Source organism: Oncorhynchus keta, chromosome 37 (genome assembly GCF_023373465.1).
Source record: "Oncorhynchus keta strain PuntledgeMale-10-30-2019 chromosome 37, Oket_V2, whole genome shotgun sequence".
Lineage (NCBI taxonomy): Eukaryota > Metazoa > Chordata > Actinopteri > Salmoniformes > Salmonidae > Oncorhynchus > Oncorhynchus keta.
Genome location: NC_068457.1, coordinates 21,640,697 through 21,664,581, shown reverse-complemented (window position 1 = coordinate 21,664,581; position 23,885 = coordinate 21,640,697). Strand labels below are relative to the sequence as shown.

The following is a 23,885-nucleotide window of genomic DNA, read 5'->3' as shown; positions in this document are numbered from 1 at the left end:
GTCAACACAGCTCTGGGGTGTCTTGAAATCCACTTTACAAATAACATATAATATTGCTATTATTTAACCTTTCTTGGTGGTTCAAGGCTGGACAATATGGCTCTCTTTTCGAAAGTTAGAATCTAAACGAATTATATATGGCAGAACATGCAGGGAAAATGGGAGAATGCGTCACCACTGACTGATATGATGCTGGTCCTGGCGCTGTCCTTTCAAGCACCGGATGTCGTAAGCTGTCGAGCTGGTGCTATGCAGGTGGAGCAGGTCAGGGCCACCGAGAGCGGTTATAGCCAACAAAATGCTGCTCAGCGCTGCAGCGCTGCGTTTAAATGCATCTGCAGGAATACACACACACACACACTACGATTTCTAGCTAGAGAGCACTTATCAATAAACTATAGGATAATTGTTGATCTATTATTTTACATATGGTTCTACAACGCACTGGACGTTTCACCCACCTGCGTGAGCCTCAGCCTATGTTCTACCCCCAATGGAGAATTCCAATCACGGTTTGGAAGTGACGGTAAAATACGGGAGAGAGCGAGCCGACCGGTGAAGTGACGATATCTCGAGTCACTTTTACCAAAACTAGGGGAGCGTCTCGTTCGTAGGTGATGATGTGGAAACCACATGTCTACGTAATGGAAAACCGATCTCTTGGTTTGAACCCCTCCTCCCTCTCATCCCACCCCCTTCCTCGCGCCCGCCTCTCTCGAGCGCAGGGGTACGGGACCACGCACACACATCCCTACCGGATGCGTTATACTTTTGGGAGAAGGGAGGGCCGTAGTCAGCTTATTTTCATCAACAAGGTGAGGAAGAGAGGAAAAGAAGAGGGGGAGAGAGAAAACAGAAACTACCCGGATAGGAGAGCAGCAGCAGTGCACTGGGACTCTATCAGAGAAGCATGGATTATTCATTTTAAAAAGCCTAGGCTTTATTAAATATTCAACACGTTTTTTTAAAGACGCAGGAACGACGGGATTGATTCCTGCTGGGATTTACAGTAAAAGCGAGTAGCCTTCACCAACGTGACGACGCGACTTGATTTGGATTCGGGGCTCCAGCGTTTGGCTATGCGTTGTTGGTTAGAAAGCTCCGCTGCAGTGTTCGCATAGGGATGGTATCCCTACGGGTTCATTAACGGACCGATCCCATATCCACCGTCACCCCGGGAACGTACGAACTAATATGCAATGGTTTTTTGTCCAGAAATCCCCTGCGTTCCGCCGACTACACGCTAGCTCCGCATGTCTGTCTGCCGCACCGCTCCCCCTGTGCGGCAGATGCGATCTAAAGAGTCTATTTGGGCTTCTGACGCGCCGGCCAGGCGGCAGCAGCAGTACCCGCAGCAGCGATACCGTTAAGGAGCAGGAGCAAGTGGAGGAAACTGCAGCATTCGCCTTCATTCTGAGGTATAACGAAGCGTTTCTGCAGCTAAGCGCCAACGCGAAGGACCCTGGGATTCACCTGTTCTGTTCTATGGTCCAGCTGGTTGGGCCGAGTCGCAGAGCGAAGCCCAACGGGACCTGGCTGTTATGCAAGCGGGGGGAGCGAGTCCCCATGAGGGTGTCTAGGCTGCTGGAGCGCTCCTCGACCAAATCGATGAGGTTTCTTTGGAACATTTACAGCAAAGGATCGCATATGCTGCAGTGTCTTTGTGGCAAGAGTCTCAAGAAAACCAAGAACCCAACTGGTGAGTGAGAGACTGAGAGAGTGACAGAGAAAGCGAGAGAGAGACCCCCCTGTGTGTGTGTGTGTGTGTGTGTGTGTGTGTGTGTGTGTGTGTGTGTGTGTGTGTGTGTGTGTGTGTGTGTGTGTGTGTGTGTGTGTGTGTGCGCGCGCGTATGCGTGCGTGTGTGTGTATCTCCCCCCTGTGACTGCACTGTTAGGCGCAAGCTAGTGGTTGCTGGTGTGTTGTAGCTGCAATCGCAATTGTGCACCAAGTGAGCGCAGGGGGAGAGCAGGAGAGGGAGAAAGAGGAGGAGTAGAGGAGGGGGTGAATAACTTATTTGCGCAGACCCCACTACTGCTGCCACTGCTGCTGCTGGTGATGTGTGTGTGTGTGTGTGTGTGTGTGTGTGTGTGTGTGTGTGTGTGTGTGTGTGTGTGTGTGTGTGTGTGTGTGTGTGTGTGTGTGTGTGTGTGTGTGTGTGTGTGTGTGTGGAGCGCGTGCGCGCGTGCCAGAAGCGCAGCAGGAAAAAAGCCAACACACAAAAACAAATCCCTTAAACGCAACGACACAGCAACACATAGATTTCAGCTGTAGCGGAACTTTTTCATGTGACTGTAGGGCCTGTTATGCCAATTCTATTTAGCTGCAGACTGTATCGAGGCTGCGTCTTTTCGCTGTGCTGTGGCTGCCGCTGTTCTCACTCGGGTTTGTTCGGGTTTGTATCACTGCAGTAATGCTCACTTCTGCAACACTTCCACGGGCTCAGCTCAGTACTGGCCCAGTCAAACACTCTGCGGCCCTAAACCTAAACGCAATGTTTCCCCTTTACGTCGATATTAAGAATTCACCAAGGCTGCATACGAATTGGACATCAAGGCTATCTGTTGATGCAGCTCACCTAGATACGTTGCCATGACTGTAAAGACCCGCTGCGCTGAGATATACACAGCATTTTTTTTTTTTTGCATAGAGCTTTTGATCTATTAATAACATCATCAGATATTCCAACACAAAGGCCTATAGCATCTCATACAAAGCAATGCGACATATGCTACACCAACAATGGAACATGTAGGCCAACTTTGAATTACACAAGGCCTGCCATGTCTTTTCTCACTTCCCCAAATAGGTTATTTTTCTAGTAGGCCTACACTGAAAAAAATAAGGTTCTTAAATAGTTCTTCCTCAGCTCTTAAAGGGACAGTTCGAGATTTGGCTGTGAAGCCCTTTATCTACATCTCCAGAGTCAGATTAACTTGTGGAGACCATTTGTATGTCTGTGCATGAAATTTGAAGGAAGTTGCTAACTAACAATAGCGAAATTTGTTATTCTAGCTGTTCCCATAGACTTCCAGTATTGCACTAACGCTATTTAGCGTTGGCTCATGAAACTGCCTCTAACTTCCTTCATACTGGATGCATATACATCCAAATTGTATCCACGAGTTCATTTGACTCTGTTGAAGGAGATAAAGGGATTCATTGCCAAAATCACAAACTATGCCTTTAAGGTTCCTTGGAGAACTCTTGACTGATAAATAGCCTTTGAGTTAAGTGGGGTTTCTTGATGTGGCATCTACAGTTCTTCAGAATTCTAAAAGGTTCTTGAAATGTACAGAAGCCTCCAGATGTGTCCCTTTCATAGCACACAGCAAATTGGCCAGTGTTAATAGTGTTTATTTGTCAGTGTAACATTTCTAGTGTTGATTCGGAAGGTAAATTAACACTGGATGAGTTAAATTAACACTGGAAGAGTTAAATTAACAATAAGTGGTGAAAAATAATCCCAGTGTTGGTGTTAATATCCAGAGTTGAAACAAAACCATGCCCATCATTATCATATTTCCCAGCATTCTCTATTGCTGTTAGATTTTTGTTTCAATATGTGGAACCCAGGAAAAGTAGCTGTTGCTTTAGCACTAGCTCATTGGGATCCTTAAAAATGAAAAATACTACATATCTATATTTTTTGCATGTACATTGATTGATGAATTAATCTTATTGGTCCTTCTGTAGCTCAGTTGGTAGAGCATGGCGCTTGTAACGCCAGGGTAGTGGGTTCGATCCCCGGGACCACCCATACGTAGAATGTATGCACACATGACTGTAAGTCGCTTTGGATAAAAGCGTCTGCTAAATGGCATATATTATTATTATTATTATTATTCTTATGCTACTTATATATAAATAGCATACATTTTTGTAAACGTATATCATTTGTTACTTGGACTTATTGCACATGTTACTAAAATGGTTGTTCCAGTTTAGATGCTTAAGGTGGTCTCATACGTTAGTCTTCCCAACCCTAGCTGTCATTCTGAATGCACGTTGTGGGTGAATAAACATTGCAAATGTTGGATATACCCACTTTTAATGGATTCCAATAAGAATTACATATCATTTTGCAAAACAGCATAAAATGACTTGCAGGTCTGTAAACCTTGAGTTTCAGGACACTGTATAAAAAGGCATTATGTAATATGTATTGTATTGTTTAAAATAATAACATTTTAAAGATAACATGTTCACTTAGTATCTCTACTTGGTGAAGGCCACAGGATTGAAAATGAATGGTAACACTGCAATTTGCTCGAAGGCAAGGCACACTGGGAAATCAAGGCACACCGGAAGTGGGAAATCTGAGGTTTGTAGTTTTTGAACTCACCCCTATCGAATACACAGTGGGATATGGGTTATTGGGTTATTTTGCACTTCCTACGGCTTCCACTAGATGTCAACCGTCTTTAGGACGTTGTTTCATGCTGCTCCTGTGAAGGGGGGGGCGGATGAGAGCTGTTTGATTAAAGGGTCTGCCAGCAGCCTCGTTCTCAGTCACGCGCATTTCACATGAGAGGTACAGTATCTCTTGTTCCATCGCTTTTCTACAGACAATGTAATTCTCCGGGATGGAACATTATTGAACATTTTAAGATAAAAACATCGTAAAGATTGATTCTATACTTAGTTTGACAAGTTTCTTCGACCTGTAATATAACCTACAGGTCAAACTGGACCAGAACGCGCTTTTGGATTTGTTGACCAAACGCCCTAACAAAAGAAGCTATTTGGACATAAATGGACATAAATGATGGGCATTATCGAACAAAACAAGCATTCATTGTGGAACTGCAATTCCTGGGAGTGCATTCTGATGAAGATCATCAAAGGTAAGTGAATATTTATAATGCTATTTATGACTAATGTTGACTACCCAACATGGCGGATATTTCTCTGGCTGGTTTGGGCTCTGAGCGCCGTTCTCAGATTATGCTTTTTCCGTAAAGTTTTTTTGAAATCTGACACAGCGGTTGCATTAAGGAGAAGTGTATCTAAAGTTCCATGCATAACACAAAAATTTTCATCAACATTTATAATGAGTATTTCTGTGAATTCATGTGGCTCTCTGCAATATCACTGCATGTGTTGGAACTACTGAACATAACACACCAAAATAAGATTTCTGGATATAAATATGAACCTTACCGAACAAAACATACATGTTTTGTGTAACATGAAGTCCTATGAGTGTCATCTGATGAAGATCATCAAAGGTTAGTGATTCATTTTATCTCTATTTGTGCTTTTTGTGACTCATCTCTTTGGCTGGAAAAATGGCTGGGTTTTTCTGTGAGTTGGTGGTGACCTAACATAATCGTTTGTGGAGCTTTCGCTGTAAAGCATTTTTGAAATCAGACACTGGGTCTGGATTAACGAGAATTGTATCTTTAAAATGGTGCCTAATACTTGTATGCGTGAGAAATTAGATTTATGAGATTTCTGTTGATTTGTATTTGGCGTCCAGCAATTACATTGGCTGTTGGCGAGGGGTTCCCAGTCCTAGACAGGTTAATGGAATGGTATCAAACACATCACACATATGATTTCCATGTGTTTGATACCATTCCATTCACTCCTTTCCGGCCATTATTATGAACAGTCCTTTACAGAACCCATTAGAGATCTTCTGTAGCTCAGTTGGTAGAGCATGGCGCTTGTAACGCCAGGGTAGTGGGTTCGATTCCCGGGACCACCCATACGTAGAATGTATGCACACATGACTGTAAGTCGCTTTGGATAAAAGCGTCTGCTAAATGGCATATTATTATTATTATTATTATTATTATTATTATTATAAAGAACCATGCATACACGTTTATTTTTAATAGGTCTACACAATTGTAGCCCTCCACAAGTCTGGCTCATCCTTGGGAGCAATTTCCAAATGCCTGAAGGTACCACATTCATCTGTACAAACAATAGTACACAAGTATAAACACTATGGGAACACGCAGCCATCATACCGCTCAGGAAGGAGACGCGTTCTGTCTCCTAGAGATGAACATATTTTGGTGCGAAAAGTGAAAGTCAATCCCAGAACAACAGCAAAGGACCTTGTGAAGATGCTGGAGGAAACAGGTACAAAAGTATCTACAGTTAAACGAGTCCTATATCGACATAACCAGAAAGGCCACTCAGCAAGGAAGAAGCCACTGCTCCAAAACCGCCATAAAAAAACTATGGTTTGCAACTGCACATGGGGACAAAGATAGTACTTTTTGGAGAAATGTCCTCTGGTCTGATGAAACCGTTTGGCCATAATGACCATCGTTATGTTGGGAGGAAAATGGGGGGTTTTGGAAGCCGAAGAACACCATCCCAACCGTGAAGCACGGGGGTGGCAGCATCATGTTGTGGGAGTGCTTTGCTGCAGGAGGGACTGGTGCACTTCACAAAATAGATGGCATCATGAGGTAGGAAATTTATGTGGATATATTGAAGCAGCATCTCAAGACATCAGTCAGGAAGTTAAAGCCCTGAAAGAAATTAAAGCTGAAGTAAATCATTCTCTCTACTATTATTCTGACATTTCACATTCTTAAAATAAAGTGGTGATCCTAACTGACCTAAGATTAAACGTCAGGAATTGTGAAAAACTGAGTTTAAATGCATTTGGCTAAGGTGTATGTAAAGCTCCGCCTTCAACTGTACAGGACCTCCCTCCAATAGACATTGAAACATTGCAGTGAATCGCAAACTTCCACAAGTCAGTGTCGAGGGAGAGACCGTGGTGGAACTGTAATCTCATAATGCTCTGGGTCCATAGTTCCAGCACGTTCCAGCACAGCACAATTCCACATGATTCCAACCAAACAGGTCTTGTATAGTGATTATACTAGGCTGTTATCTGCAGAAGCTATATATATAAGTTTGTTGTGACATGGGACAGTGGTCCAGTCACTTTTGACAGAAGAAACAACATTGCAATTGTAAATACAGGCATTTCAGTTTAGTCAGTGTCTATTTTTGCTATCACTGACAGCCTGAGAGAGAGAGAGAGAGAGAGAGAGAGAGAGAGAGAGGGAGAGAAAGACTGTGTCAGCTTGTCTTCTACAGGCTTCTGACCCAGACTCCCAGCAGATGGTTATATGTTCCCAGCCTGCTCTGGATTATAGCTGCCTGGCTGCTTGGTAGAGGGCCTAGCACTTGTTTGCTAAATACACCCGGCCTCAATAGCTTGTACTTGTTGTTTTGTTTGTCTCTGTATGTGAAATATCTCTTGGCAGCCGCTGTCCATGGTGCTGACCAGGGCCATTAAAAAACTGGGAGTGTTGAATGGACAGCTCCAAATGAAGTACCTTACACCAGGGGGAGCCAGCCTTTCTCCTGGGGAGCCCCTGCAACAGGTTATTTCCCCACTTCTGCACCACTTCTGCAGTGCAGTTTAGAGAGAGAGAGAGAGAGAGAGAGAGAGAGAGAGAGAGAGAGAGAGAGAGAGAGAGAGAGAGAGAGAGAGAGAGAGAGAGAGATTTAACAACCAGTTCTTTTGAATGGTTTATTTCACTTTTATTTATGATCTATTTGACTTGCTTTGGCAATGTAAATATATGTACTATATATGGTACTTAAAACATGCTTATCGCTGTGCAGATACAATGCTAGAATTCCTTGAACGAGGTTTAGATTGATTGAAGCCGAAAGTGTGTGAGTCAGACAACAGCTCTATTCCCAAAGGTACGACTCATCTCTGCTACAGGACTACTTTCATCAAGAGCTCCCATAACAGCTCATTCTACAGGGAAGGTTAAACAGCACCCAAATTATACCCATTAAGGTCCACTCGCCCTCTCTCACACTCTATTTCTCACACACACACACTATCGCGCTCTTTCACACTCTTTCTTTCAAACTCTCTATCTCACTGACACTCACTCACAATGTCTCACTCTCTTTCTCTCTCTCTCTCTCTCTCTCTCTCTCTCTCTCTCTCTCTCTCTCTCTCTCTCTCGTTTCAATATCTCATCTCTCTCATTCATTGTTTAAAGGGAAAAAGGTGATGTTATTTAATCTCAATCTTTCCAACTTCCGCTCTCTCTCTCTCTCTCTCTCTCTCTCTCTCTCTCTCTTTATCCCAGCAGCTTTCGCTCTCTCTCTCTCTCTCTCTCTCTCTCTCTCTCTCTCTCTCAATCTATCGTTTCAATATAAGCCACTCAGCATCACTGACCGTCATTCATTGTTTAAAGGGAAAAAGGTGATGTTATTTAATGCTTCATATCCCATTTAACCGTGTCCCAGCTTGAAGAAGCTTTCCAACTTCCGCTCTCTCTCTCTCTCTCACGCACACATGCACATTCACACACATACATGCACAAACACACACACACATACATGCACGCACACACATGCACAAACACTCACACACACACACACACAAATGCGCGCACACACACACACACACACACACACACACACACACACACACACACACACACACACACACACACACACACACACACACACACACATACACACACATACATACATCCTCAGGGGTTGAATGTTGTATTGACCGCTGCTGGATCCATGATCAGTTGAGGCCAGAGAGAAAGGCCAAGGGTCAGTGATACACAACATTAAATCAGCACATCAATTTCTACCCCATAACAGAATGAGAAAATGGTGTGTGTGTGCTGGGCATTTGAAGATTATTGTACTAGATGGTCCTTTGAGTCTTAGTTTTGTATTTTGATTGAGAAACCAGCATTCTATATTAGCACAAGGGCTCAATACAGACAGCCAGTGTAAGGTCCTACAGATTGCCACAGGGGTGAACTCTATGTGGAGCAGGCATCCGGCTTTGGCTGGAACTGGAAAACTGGAAAACACCTTCATATACAATGATACATTGAGCTGGACAGCCCCAGACTGAAAACACCTTTATATACAATGATACATTGAGCTGGACAGCCCCAGACCGAAAACACCTTTATATACAATGATACATTGAGCTGGACAGCCCCAGACTGGAAACACCTTTATATATAATGATACATTGAGCTGGACAGCCCCAGACTGGAAAACACCTTTATATGAAATGATACATTGAGCTGGACAGCCCCAGACTGGAAACACCTTTATATACAATGATGCATTGAGCTGGACAGCCACCAGACTGGAAACAACCTTTATATACAATGATGCATTGAGCTGGACAGCCACCAGACTGGAAACAACCTTTATATACAATGATACATTGAGCTCGACAGCCCCAGACTGGAGACACCTTTATATACAATGATATATTGATCTGGACAGCCTCAGACTGGAAACACCTTTATATACAATGATACATTGAGCTGGACAGCCCCAGACCGGAAACACCTTTATATACAATGATACATTGAGCTGGACAGCCCAAGACCGAAAACACCTTTATATACAATGATACATTGAGCTGGACAGCCCCAGACTGGAAACACCTTTATATACAATGATACATTGAGTTGGACAGCCCCAGACCGGAAACACCTTTATATACAATGATACATTGAGCTGGACAGCCATAGACTGGAAACAACCTTTATATACAATGATACATTGACCTGGACAGCCCCAGACCAGTAACACCTTAATATCCAATGATACATTGAGCTGGACAGCCCCAGACAGAAAACACCATTATATACAATGATACATTGACCTGGACAGCCCCAGACTGGAAACACCTTTATATACAATGATACATTGACCTGGACAGCCCCAGACTGGAAAACACCTTTATATACAATGATACATTGAGCTGGACAGCCACCAGACTGGAAACAACCTTTATATACAATAATACATTGAGCTGGACAGCCCCAGACTGGAAACACCTTTATATACAATGATACATTGAGCTGGACAGCCCCAGACAGAAAACACCATTATATACATTGATACATTGACCTGGACAGCCCCAGACTGGAAACACCATTATATACAATGATACATTGAGCTGGACAGCCCCAGACAGAAAACACCATTATATACAATGATACATTGACCTGGACAGCCCCAGACTGGAAACACCTTTATATACAATGATACATTGACCTGGACAGCCCCAGACTGGAAAACACCTTTATATACAATGATACATTGAGCTGGACAGCCACCAGACTGGAAACAACCTTTATATACAATAATACATTGAGCTGGACAGCCCCAGACTGGAGACACCTTTATATACAATGATACATTGAGCTGGACAGCCACCAGACTGGAGACACCGTTATATACAATGATACATTGAGCTGGACAGCCCCAGACTGGAGACACCTTTATATACAATGATACATTGAGCTGGACAGCCCCAGACTGGAGACACCTTTATATACAATGATACATTGAGCTGGACAGCCCCAGACTGGAGACACCTTTATATACAATGATACATTGAGCTGGACAGCCCCAGACTGGAGACACCTTTATATACAATGATACATTGAGCTGGACAGCCCCAGACTGGAGACACCTTTATATACAATGATATATTGAGCTGGAAAGCCCCAGACTGGAAAACACCTTTATATACAATGATGCATTGAGCTGGACAGCCACCAGACTGGAAACAACCTTTATATACAATGATACATTGAGCTGGACAGCCCCAGACTGGAGACACCTTTATATACAATGATATATTGAGCTGGAAAGCCCCAGACTGGAAAACACCTTTATATACAATGATGCATTGAGCTGGACAGCCCCAGACTGGAAACACCTTTATATACAAGGATGCATTGAGCTGGACAGCCCCAGACTGGAAACACCTTTATATACAATGATACATTGAGCTGGACAGCCCCAGACTGGAAAACACCTTTATATGAAATGATACATTGAGCTGGACAGCCCCAGACTGGAAACACCTTTATATACAATGATGCATTGAGCTGGACAGCCACCAGACTGGAAACAACCTTTATATACAATGATGCATTGAGCTGGACAGCCATAGACTGGAAACAAAACATTATATACAATGATACATTGACCTGCCCACCCCAGACTGGAAACACCTTTATATACAATGATACATTGATCTGGACAGCCCCAGACCAGTAACACCTTAATATCCAATGATACATTGAGCTGGACAGCCCCAGACTGGAAAACACCTTTATATACAATGATACATTGAGCTGGACAGCCCCAGACAGAAAACACCATTATATACATTGATACATTGACCTGTACAGCCCCAGACTGGAAACACCATTATATACAATGATACATTGAGCTGGACAGCCCCAGACAGAAAACACCATTATATACAATGATACATTGAGCTGGACAGCCCCAGACTGGAAACACCTTTATATACAATGATACATTGAGCTGGACAGCCCCAGACTGGAAAACACCTTTATATACAATGATACATTGAGCTGGACAGCCACCAGACTGGAAACAACCTTTATATACAATGATACATTGAGCTGGACAGCCCCAGACTGGAGACACCTTTATATACAATGATACATTGAGCTGGACAGCCACCAGACTGGAAACAACCTTTATATACAATGATACATTGAGCTGGACAGCCCCAGACTGGAGACACCTTTATATACAATGATATATTGAGCTGGACAGCCCCAGACTGGAAAACACCTTTATATACAATGATGCATTGAGCTGGACAGCCCCAGACTGGAAACACCTTTATATACAAGGATGCATTGAGCTGGACAGCCCCAGACTGGAAACACCTTTATATACAATGATACATTGAGCTGGACAGCCCCAGACTGGAAAACACCTTTATATACAATGATACATTGAGCTGGACAGCCCCAGACTGGAAACACCTTTATATACAATGATGCATTGAGCTGGACAGCCCCAGAATGGAAAACACATTTTTGTACAATTATACATTGAGCTGGACAGCCCCAGACTGGAAACACCATTATATATAATGATACATTGAGCTGGACAGCCCCAGACTGGAAACACCTTTATATACAATGATACATTGAGCTGGACAGCCCCAGAATGGAAACACCTTTATATACAATGATACATTGAGCTGGACAGCCCCAGACTGGAAACACCATTATATACAATGATACATTGAGCTGGACAGCCCCAGACTGGAAACACCTTCATATACAATGATACATTGATCTGGACAGCCCCAGACCGGAAACACCTTTATATACAATGATACATTGAGCTGGACAGCCCCAGACCGGAAAAACCTTTATATACAATGATACATTGAGCTGGACAGCCCCAGACCGAAAACACCATTATATACAATGATACATTGAGCTGGACAGCCCCAGACTGGAAACACCTTAATATACAATGATACATTGATCTGGACAGCCTCAGACTGGAAACACCTTTATATACAATGATACATTGAGTTGGACAGCCCCAGACCGGAAACACCTTTATATACAATGATACATTGAGCTGGACAGCCATAGACTGGAAACAAACATTATATACAATGATACATTGACCTGCCCACCCCAGACTGGAAACACCTTTATATACAATGATACATTGATCTGGACAGCCCCAGACCAGTAACACCTTAATATCCAATGATACATTGAGCTGGACAGCCCCAGACAGAAAACACCATTATATACATTGATACATTGACCTGGACAGCCCCAGACTGGAAACACCATTATATACAATGATACATTGAGCTGGACAGCCCCAGACAGAAAACACCATTATATACAATGATACATTGACCTGGACAGCCCCAGACTGGAAACACCATTATATACAATGATACATTGAGCTGGACAGCCCCAGACAGAAAACACCATTATATACAATGATACATTGACCTGGACAGCCCCAGACTGGAAACACCTTTATATACAATGATACATTGAGCTGGACAGCCCCAGACTGGAAAACACCTTTATATGAAATGATACATTGAGCTGGACAGCCCCAGACTGGAAACACCTTTATATACAATGATGCATTGAGCTGGACAGCCACCAGACTGGAAACAACCTTTATATACAATGATGCATTGAGCTGGACAGCCATAGACTGGAAACAAAACATTATATACAATGATACATTGACCTGCCCACCCCAGACTGGAAACACCTTTATATACAATGATACATTGATCTGGACAGCCCCAGACCAGTAACACCTTAATATCCAATGATACATTGAGCTGGACAGCCCCAGACTGGAAAACACCTTTATATACAATGATACATTGAGCTGGACAGTCCCAGACAGAAAACACCATTATATACCTTGATACATTGACCTGTACAGCCCCAGACTGGAAACACCATTATATACAATGATACATTGAGCTGGACAGCCCCAGACCAGTAACACCTTAATATACAATGACACATTGAGCTGGACAGCCCCAGACAAGAAACACCTTAATATCCAATGATACATTGAGCTGGACAGCCCCAGACTGGAAAACACCTTTATATACAATGATACATTGAGCTGGACAGCCCCAGACAGAAAACACCATTATATACATTGATACATTGACCTGTACAGCCCCAGACTGGAAACACCATTATATACAATGATACATTGAGCTGGACAGCCCCAGACAGAAAACACCATTATATACAATGATACATTGAGCTGGACAGCCCCAGACTGGAAACACCTTTATATACAATGATACATTGAGCTGGACAGCCCCAGACTGGAAAACACCTTTATATGAAATGATACATTGAGCTGGACAGCCCCAGACTGGAAACACCTTTATATACAATGATGCATTGAGCTGGACAGCCCCAGACTGGAAACACCTTTATATACAATGATGCATTGAGCTGGACAGCCATAGACTGGAAACAAAACATTATATACAATGATACATTGATGCCCACCCCAGACTGGAAACACCTTTATATACAATGATACATTGATCTGGACAGCCCCAGACCAGATATCCAATGATACATTGAGCTGGACAGCCCCAGACTGGAAAACACCTTTATATACAATGATACAAGCTGGACAGCCCCAGACAGAAAACACCATTATATACATTGATACATTGACCTGTACAGCCCCAGACTGGAAACACCATTATATACAATGATACATTGAGCTGGACAGCCCCAGACAGAAAACACCATTATATACAATGATACATTGACCTGGACAGCCCCAGACTGGAAACACCTTTATATACAATGATACATTGAGCTGGACAGCCCCAGACTGGAAAACACCGTTATATACAATGATACATTGAGCTGGACAGCCACCAGACTGGAAACAACCATTATATACAATGATACATTGAGCTGGACAGCCCCAGACTGGAGACACCTTTATATACAATGATACATTGAGCTGGACAGCCACCAGACTGGAAACAACCTTTATATACAATGATACATTGAGCTGGACAGCCCCAGACTGGAGACACCTTTATATACAATGATATATTGAGCTGGACAGCCCCAGACTGGAAAACACCTTTATATACAATGATGCATTGAGCTGGACAGCCCCAGACAGAAAACACCATTATATACAATGATACATTGAGCTGGACAGCCCCAGACTGGAAACACCTTTATATACAATGATACATTGAGCTGGACAGCCCCAGACTGGAAAACACCTTTATATGAAATGATACATTGAGCTGGACAGCCCCAGACTGGAAACACCTTTATATACAATGATACATTGAGCTGGACAGCCCCAGACTGGAAACACCTTTATATACAATGATGCATTGAGCTGGACAGCCGCCAGACTGGAAACAACCTTTATATACAATGATACATTGAGCTCGACAGCCCCAGACTGGAGACACCTTTATATACAATGATATATTGAGATGGACAGCCCCAGACTGGAAACACCTTTATATACAATGATACATTGAGCTGGACAGCCCCAGAATGGAAAACACATTTTTGTACAATTATACATTGAGCTGGACAGCCCCAGACTGGAAACACCATTATATATAATGATACATTGAGCTGGACAGCCCCAGACTGGAAACACCTTTATATACAATGATACATTGAGCTGGACAGCCCCAGACCGGAAACACCTTTATATACAATGATACATTGAGCTGGACAGCCCCAGACCGGAAACACCATTATATACAATGATACATTGAGCTGGACAGCCCCAGACTGGAAACACCTTCATATACAATGATACATTGATCTGGACAGCCCCAGACCGGAAACACCTTTATATACAATGATACATTGAGCTGGACAGCCCCAGACCGGAAAAACCTTTATATACAATGATACATTGAGCTGGACAGCCCCAGACCGAAAACACCATTATATACAATGATACATTGAGCTGGACAGCCCCAGACTGGAAACACCTTTATATACAATGATACATTGATCTGGACAGCCTCAGACTGGAAACACCTTTATATACAATGATACATTGAGCTGGACAGCCCCAGACCGGAAACACCTTTATATACAATGATACATTGAGCTGGACAGCCATAGACTGGAAACAAACATTATATACAATGATACATTGACCTGCCCACCCCAGACTGGAAACACCTTCATATACAATGATACATTGATCTGGACAGCCCCAGACAAGAAACACCTTAATATCCAATGATACATTGAGCTGGACAGCCCCAGACAAGAAACACCTTAATATCCAATGATACATTGAGCTGGACAGCCCCAGACTGGAAAACACCTTTATATACAATGATACATTGAGCTGGACAGCCCCAGACAGAAAACACCATTATATACATTGATACATTGACCTGGACAGCCCCAGACTGGAAACACCATTATATACAATGATACATTGAGCTGGACAGCCCCAGACAGAAAACACCATTATATACAATGATACATTGACCTGGACAGCCCCAGACTGGAAAAACCTTTATATACAAGGATACATTGAGCTGGACAGCCCCAGACTGGAAACACCTTTATATACAATGATACATTGACCTGGACAGCCCCAGACTGGAAACACCTTTATATACAATGATACATTGAGCTGGACAGCCCCAGACTGGAAACACCTTCATATACAATGATACATTGAGCTGGACAGCCACAGACTGGAAAACACCGTTATATACAATGATACATTGAGCTGGACAGCCACCAGACTGGAAACAACCTTTATATACAATAATACATTGAGCTGGACAGCCCCAGACTGGAGACACCTTTATATACAATGATGCATTGAGCTGGACAGCCACCAGACTGGAAACAACCTTTATATACAATGATGCATTGAGCTGGACAGCCATAGGCTGGAAAAAAACATTATATACAATGATACATTGACCTGCCCACCCCAGACTGGAAACACCTTTATATACAATGATACATTGATCTGGACAGCCCCAGACCAGTAACACCTTAATATCCAATGATACATTGAGCTGGACAGCCCCAGACTGGAAAACACCTTTATATACAATGATACATTGAGCTGGACAGCCCCAGACAGAAAACACCATTATATACATTGATACATTGACCTGGACAGCCCCAGACTGGAAACACCATTATATACAATGATACATTGAGCTGGACAGCCCCAGACAGAAAAAAACATTATATACAATGATACATTGAGCTGGACAGCCCCAGACCGGAAAAACCTTTATATACAATGATACATTGAGCTGGACAGCCCCAGACCGAAAACACCATTATATACAATGATACATTGAGCTGGACAGCCCCAGACTGGAAACACCTTTATATACAATGATACATTGATCTGGACAGCCTCAGACTGGAAACACCTTTATATACAATGATACATTGAGCTGGACAGCCCCAGACTGGAAACACCTTTATATACAATGATACATTGAGCTGGACAGCCCCAGACCGGAAACACCTTTATATACAATGATACATTGAGCTGGACAGCCATAGACTGGAAACAAACATTATATACAATGATACATTGACCTGCCCACCCCAGACTGGAAACACCTTTATATACAATGATACATTGATCTGGACAGCCCCAGACCAGAAACACCTTAATATCCAATGATACATTGAGCTGGACAGCCCCAGACTGGAAAACACCTTTATATACAATGATACATTGAGCTGGACAGCCCCAGACAGAAAACACCATTATATACATTGATACATTGACCTGGACAGCCCCAGACTGGAAACACCATTATATACAATGATACATTGAGCTGGACAGCCCCAGACAGAAAACACCATTATATACAATGATACATTGACCTGGACAGCCCCAGACTGGAAAAACCTTTATATACAAGGATACATTGAGCTGGACAGCCCCAGACTGGAAACACCTTTATATACAATGATACATTGAGCTGGACAGCCCCAGACTGGAAACACCTTTATATACAATGATACATTGAGCTGGACAGCCCCAGACTGGAAACACCTTTATATACAATGATACATTGAGCTGGACAGCCCCAGACTGGAAAACACCGTTATATACAATGATACATTGAGCTGGACAGCCACCAGACTGGAAACAAACTTTATATACAATAATACATTGAGCTGGACAGCCCCAGACTGGAGACACCTTTATATACAATGATACATTGAGCTGGACAGCCACCAGACTGGAAACAACCTTTATATACAATGATACATTGAGCTGGACAGCCCCAGACTGGAGACACCTTTATATACAATGATATATTGAGCTGGACAGCCCCAGACTGGAAACACCTTTATATACAATGATGCATTGAGCTGGACAGCCCCAGACTGGAAACACATTTATATACAATGATACATTGAGCTGGACAGCCCCAGACTGGAAAACACCTTTATATACAATGATACATTGAGCTGGACAGCCACCAGACTGGAAACAACCTTTATATACAATAATACATTGAGCTGGACAGCCCCAGACTGTAGACACCTTTATATACAATGATGCATTGAGCTGGACAGCCACCAGACTGGAAACAACCTTTATATACAATGATACATTGAGCTGGACAGCCCCAGACTGGAGACACCTTTATATACAATGATATATTGACCTGGACAGCCCCAGACTGGAAAACACCTTTATATACAATGATACATTGAGCTGCCCACCCCAGACGGGAAACACCTTTATATACAATGATACATTGAGCTGGACAGCCCCAAACTGGAAACACCTTTATATACAATGATACATTGAGCTGGACAGCCCCAGACTGGAAAACACCTTTATATACAATGAAACATTGAGCTGGACAGCCACCAGACTGGAAACAACCTTTATATACAATAATACATTGAGCTGGACAGCCCCAGACTGGAGACACCTTTATATACAATGATGCATTGAGCTGGACAGCCACCAGACTGGAAACAACCTTTATATACAATGATACATTGAGCTGGACAGCCCCAGACTGGGGACACCTTTATATACAATGATATATTGAGCTGGACAGCCCCAGACTGGAAAACACCTTTATATACAATGATACATTGAGCTGGACAGCCCCAGACTGGGGACACCTTTATATACAATGATATATTGAGCTGGACAGCCCCAGACTGGAAAACACCTTTATATACAATGATACATTGAGCTGACCAGCCCCAGACTGGCAAACACCTTTATATACAATGATACATTGAGCTGGACAGCCACCAGACTGGAAACACCCTTTATATACAATAATACATTGAGCTGGACAGCCCCAGACTGGAGACACCTTTATATACAATGATGCATTGAGCTGGACAGCCACCAGACTGGAAACAACCTTTATATACAATGATACATTGAGCTGGACAGCCCCAGACTGGAGACACCTTTATATACAATGATGCATTGAGCTGGACAGCCACCAGACTGGAAACAACCTTTATATACAATGATACATTGAGCTGGACAGCCCCAGACTGGAGACACCTTTATATACAATGATATATTGACCTGGACAGCCCCAGACTGGAAAACACCTTTATATACAATGATACATTGAGCTGCCCACCCCAGACTGGAAACAACCTTTATATACAATGATACATTGAGCTGGACAGCCCCAGACTGGAGACACCTTTATATACAATGATACATTGAGCTGGACAGCCCCAGACTGGAAAACACCTTTATATACAATGAAACATTGAGCTGGACAGCCACCAGACTGGAAACAACCTTTATATACAATAATACATTGAGCTGGACAGCCCCAGACTGGAGACACCTTTATATACAATGATGCATTGAGCTGGACAGCCACCAGACTGGAAACAACCTTTATATACAATGATACATTGAGCTGGACAGCCCCAGACTGGGGACACCTTTATATACAATGATATATTGAGCTGGACAGCCCCAGACTGGAAAACACCTTTATATACAATGATACATTGAGCTGGACAGCCCCAGACTGGGGACACCTTTATATACAATGATATATTGAGCTGGACAGCCCCAGACTGGAAAACACCTTTATATACAATGATACATTGAGCTGACCAGCTCCAGACTGGCAAACACCTTTATATACAATGATACATTGAGCTGGACAGCCACCAGACTGGAAACACCTTTATATACAATGATACATTGAGCTGGACAGCCCCAGACTGGAAACACCTTTATATACAATGATGCATTGAGCTGGACAGCCACCAGACTGGAAACACCTTTATATACAATGATACATTGAGCTGGACAGCCCCAGACTGGAAACACCTTTATATACAATGATACATTGAGCTGGACAGCCCCAGACTGGAAACACATTTATATACAATGATGCATTGAGCTGGACAGCCCCAGACTGGAAACACATTTATATACAATGATACATTGAGCTGGACAGCCCCAGACTGGAAAACACCTTTATATACAATGATACATTGAGCTGGGCAGGCATAGACTGGAAAACACCTTTATATACAATAATACATTAAGCTGGACAGCCCCAGACTGGAAACACCTTTATATACAATAATATATTGAGCTGGACAGCCCCAGACTGGAAAACACCTTTATATACAATGATACATTGAGCTGGACAGCCCCAGACTGGAAACACCTTTATATACAATGATGCATTGAGCTGGACAGCCCCAGACTTGAAAACACCTTTATATACAATGATACATTGATCTGGACAGCCCCAGACCAGTAACACCTTAATATACAATGATACATTGAGCTGGACAGCCCCAGACCAGAAACACCTTAATATCAAATGATACATTGAGCTGGACAGCCCCAGACTGGAAAACACCTTTATATACAATGATACATTGAGCTGGACAGCCCCAGACTGGAAACACCTTTATATACAATGATGCATTGAGCTGGACAGCCCCAGACTGGAAACACCTTTATATACAATGATACATTGAGCTGGGCAGGCATAGACTGGAAAACACCTTTATATACAATGATACATTGAGCTGCCCACCCCAGACGGGAAACACCTTTATATACAATGATACATTGAGCTGCCCACCCTAGACGGGAAACACCTTTATATACAATGGTACATTGAGCTGGGCAGCCATAGACTGGAAAACACCATTATATACAATGATACATTGACCTGGACAGCCCCAGACTGGAAAAACCTTTATATACAAGGATGCATTGAGCTGGACAGCCCCAGACTGGAAACTCCTTTATATACAATGGTACATTGAGCTGGACAGCCCCAGACTGGAAACACCTTCATATACAATGATACATTGAGCTGGACAGCCCCAGACTGGTATAACAACTTTATATACAATGATGCATTGAGCTGGACAGCCCCAGACTTGAAAACACCTTTATATACAATGATACATTGATCTGGACAGCCCCAGACTGGAAAACACCTTTATATACAATGATACATTGAGCTGGACAGCCCCAGACTGGAAACACCTTCATATACAATGATACATTGAGCTGGACAGCCCCAGACTTGAAAACACCTTTATATACAATGATACATTGATCTGGACAGCCCCAGACTGGAAAAAGAAGAGAAAAGTGAGATTTGCTGAATTGTCCATTTCTCTTTTTTCTCTGAACTGCACTATTAGTACAAGTCCTTTATGGAGTTCTTACTGCTGAGGTTGACATGTCAGTGTGTGTGTGTGTGTGTGCGTATCTGTGTGTGTATTTAAGTGTATGTGTATGTTTGTGTATGCGCAATATCAAATCAATAGTGGTAAGTGGTAGCTCTCTTCTCTATTCTCTTCTCTCTTTCTCTCTCATTTCATGTCTCTCTGTTTCGCTCTCTCTCTCGCTCTCTTCTGTGACTCTGTGGCCCGGGCCTGAGGCATATATATTTTTACCACCCACCACACTTCCTCTTAGTCTACTGGCTGGTGTTAAAGGCGTGTGCCCAATACATAACGTGCTGCAGTTTGCCCTGCTGCCTCTCCTGTTCTGTATGTCTAAGAGGAGTTTAGATGGCATACACCTTCCTCTACTTGCCATTGTGATAAATTCTTATTATGTAATGACATTACAGGGTTTAGTTGACCATTCTGATGGTTTCTCATTATGACATCACAAAGGACGTTGTTCACCATTCTAAATTAGTCTCAATATGACATCACTGTTTGGTCATTTTAATAGATCCCAATTGATGGCATCACAAGTGACTTTGTTGACCTTTTTAACAGATTCCAAATTATGACATCACAGTTGATGACGTGTTCTGTATAATTCTGACAGAGCAAATGTAATTTTTGTTTAAATAATTGTTAAATCAATGAGGGTCTTTTCTTATCTCGCTGCTGCTTATGTCCAAGAGGGTTCAGAAATATACATTTCTCCATTTCAAATCAAATCAAAGTTTGTCACGTGCGCCGAATACAACAGGTATTGCAGTGAAATGCTTACTTAAAATAAAAGCTACAGATACAATTGTTAGGTTGTAAATTAGATCTTGTGGTGCAGTGCCCCATGTGCATCTGTGTGTGTGTGTTTAACATCTGGGGTGTGTGTTTAACTATTCTTGTGGGGACCAAAAGTGCCCACAAGAATAGTAAACAAAAAAATGTTTGACCAACTGAGGACATTTTGTTAATACCCACGAGGTCAAATGCTATTTCTAGGTGGTTTAGGGTTAAGGTTAGAATAAGTGTTCGAAATATGTTAAGAGTTAGTTTTAGGGTTAGGAGTTAGGGTTCGGGTAAACGTTAGTTTACTGACTTGTATCACAAGTGACCTGGTGTGTGTGTGTGTGTGTGTGTGTGTGCATATCATGTTAGTGTGCTCTCATTAGCTTATCATCTTGAGTCCGAATTACTAACTCTACACTAAATACAACCTTTCTCCTGATCTCTTCTCACTTAAACCTACAAACGCTGTTGTCTGCAGACACATATCTTTAAACAGCCACTCTACACTGATGTACATCTATGTTTTCTCTACTCCTGTTTTCATGTTTAGTTTGTTCTCTAATACATTATCCAGTATCTGAAAGCTGCTCATGATTCCCCCATGTCTTTGATCGCTCCTCACTGAAACACAAACTCATGGTCGTGGTAAGGGTTTAGAGGTTTCCCTTCGGGTCTATATGTTGTCATAGTGAGTGTGGAAGTGAGGACAGATACCAGTGCAGATATCTCTGCTAAGCTTCAACAGCATCAGAAGTGGAGCCAGTAGACAGACTTATAAGGACCCCAGTCAACAACATTCCTGGTGGCCATTCTCTCTCTCTCTCTCTCTCTCTCTCTCTCTCTCTCTCTCTCTCTCTCTCTCTCTCTCTCTCTCTCTCTCTCTCTCTCTCTCTCTCTCTCTCTCTCTCTCTCTCTCTCTCTCTCTCTCTCTCTCTCTCTCTCTCTCTCTCTCTCTCTCTCTCTCTCTCTCTCTCTCTCTCTCTCTCTCTTTCTCTCTCTCTCGCTTTCTCTCTCAGTGTTTCTTATGAAGTCCTGATGACTGTATGACACAACAGAGATATTCCTAGCTCTGGATATAGGGAAGGGGGAGTGGAGAGATATAACCGGGGGTCCATGGAGGGTGTTTGTGTCGCTCATGGATTTAGAGACATTGCTGCGGATAACAGAGAGGAGGATACGTAATGCATTGGGGAAACTCACACCAGGTAAGGAATGGGTTAGATAGTTTGAAAAAGAGAGATGGAGAGGTAAACAGAGTGAGGGAGTGAGGGAGAGGGAGAGAGGGAAAGGGAGAGAGACAGAGCGAAAAGGAAAGAGAAGAAAGGCGGGTCACGGGATGTTACTATGGTTGTCTGGTCAGGACACTCTGGTAAGTCACTGGGTTCCTGTTGGGTCACAGATGAAGCCTATTGGATGTTTCAGAATACTATTGCACTGGGGGAAATTGAGAATCAAAACAACAAGCAGTTGATGCCTGAATTGTCTGCTTGTTCAATCTGTCAACCTGTAGCTAGTCATCTTTGGTATTTGTTTTTTTATAAAGTTATAAAATATTCTGTCTGGCCCTATTGTGATGTCCTCATGCCATATTCAGTGTGGCCCTACAGGGATTTCATTGTAGATTTTGTCTGGCCCTATTGTGAAGTCATCATGTCAAATTCCCACAGGCCTTGTTATGATGTCATCATGTTACAGTAAATTCTGTCCATGCAGATTCGGTCTGTCCCTATTGTGATGTCTTGTCAGATTCTATCTGTGATTGCTGCCTAAATTGGAAGCAGTTGATTTTCTTTCTGTCGCCCTGGTCATGATTTAAACTCCATATTCGCGCACACACACACACACACACACACACACACACACACACACACACACACACACACACACACACACACACACACACACACACACACACACACACACACACACACACACACACACACACACACACACACACACACACACACACACACACACACACACACACACACACACACACACACACACACACACACACACACACACACACA

At 42.8% G+C, this 23,885-nt stretch overlaps 1 protein-coding gene across 2 annotated transcripts in view; it reads left to right on the top strand.

The window, feature by feature from the left end:
- The first annotated feature begins 740 nt into the window (after positions 1-740).
- Positions 741-23,885, top strand: part of LOC118377276 (fibroblast growth factor 14-like) — a 96,385-nt gene continuing 73,240 nt past the window's right edge. The window contains exon 1 of one of the 2 annotated variants that reach the window (XM_052499713.1): positions 741-1,699. In XM_052499713.1, the coding sequence (XP_052355673.1) occupies positions 1,195-1,699 (505 nt within the window). In that variant the 5' untranslated portion in view covers positions 741-1,194. Of the gene's footprint in view, positions 1,700-22,935; positions 23,061-23,885 lie in introns of those variants that run through there. The other variant, XM_052499715.1, reaches the window with a different exon arrangement.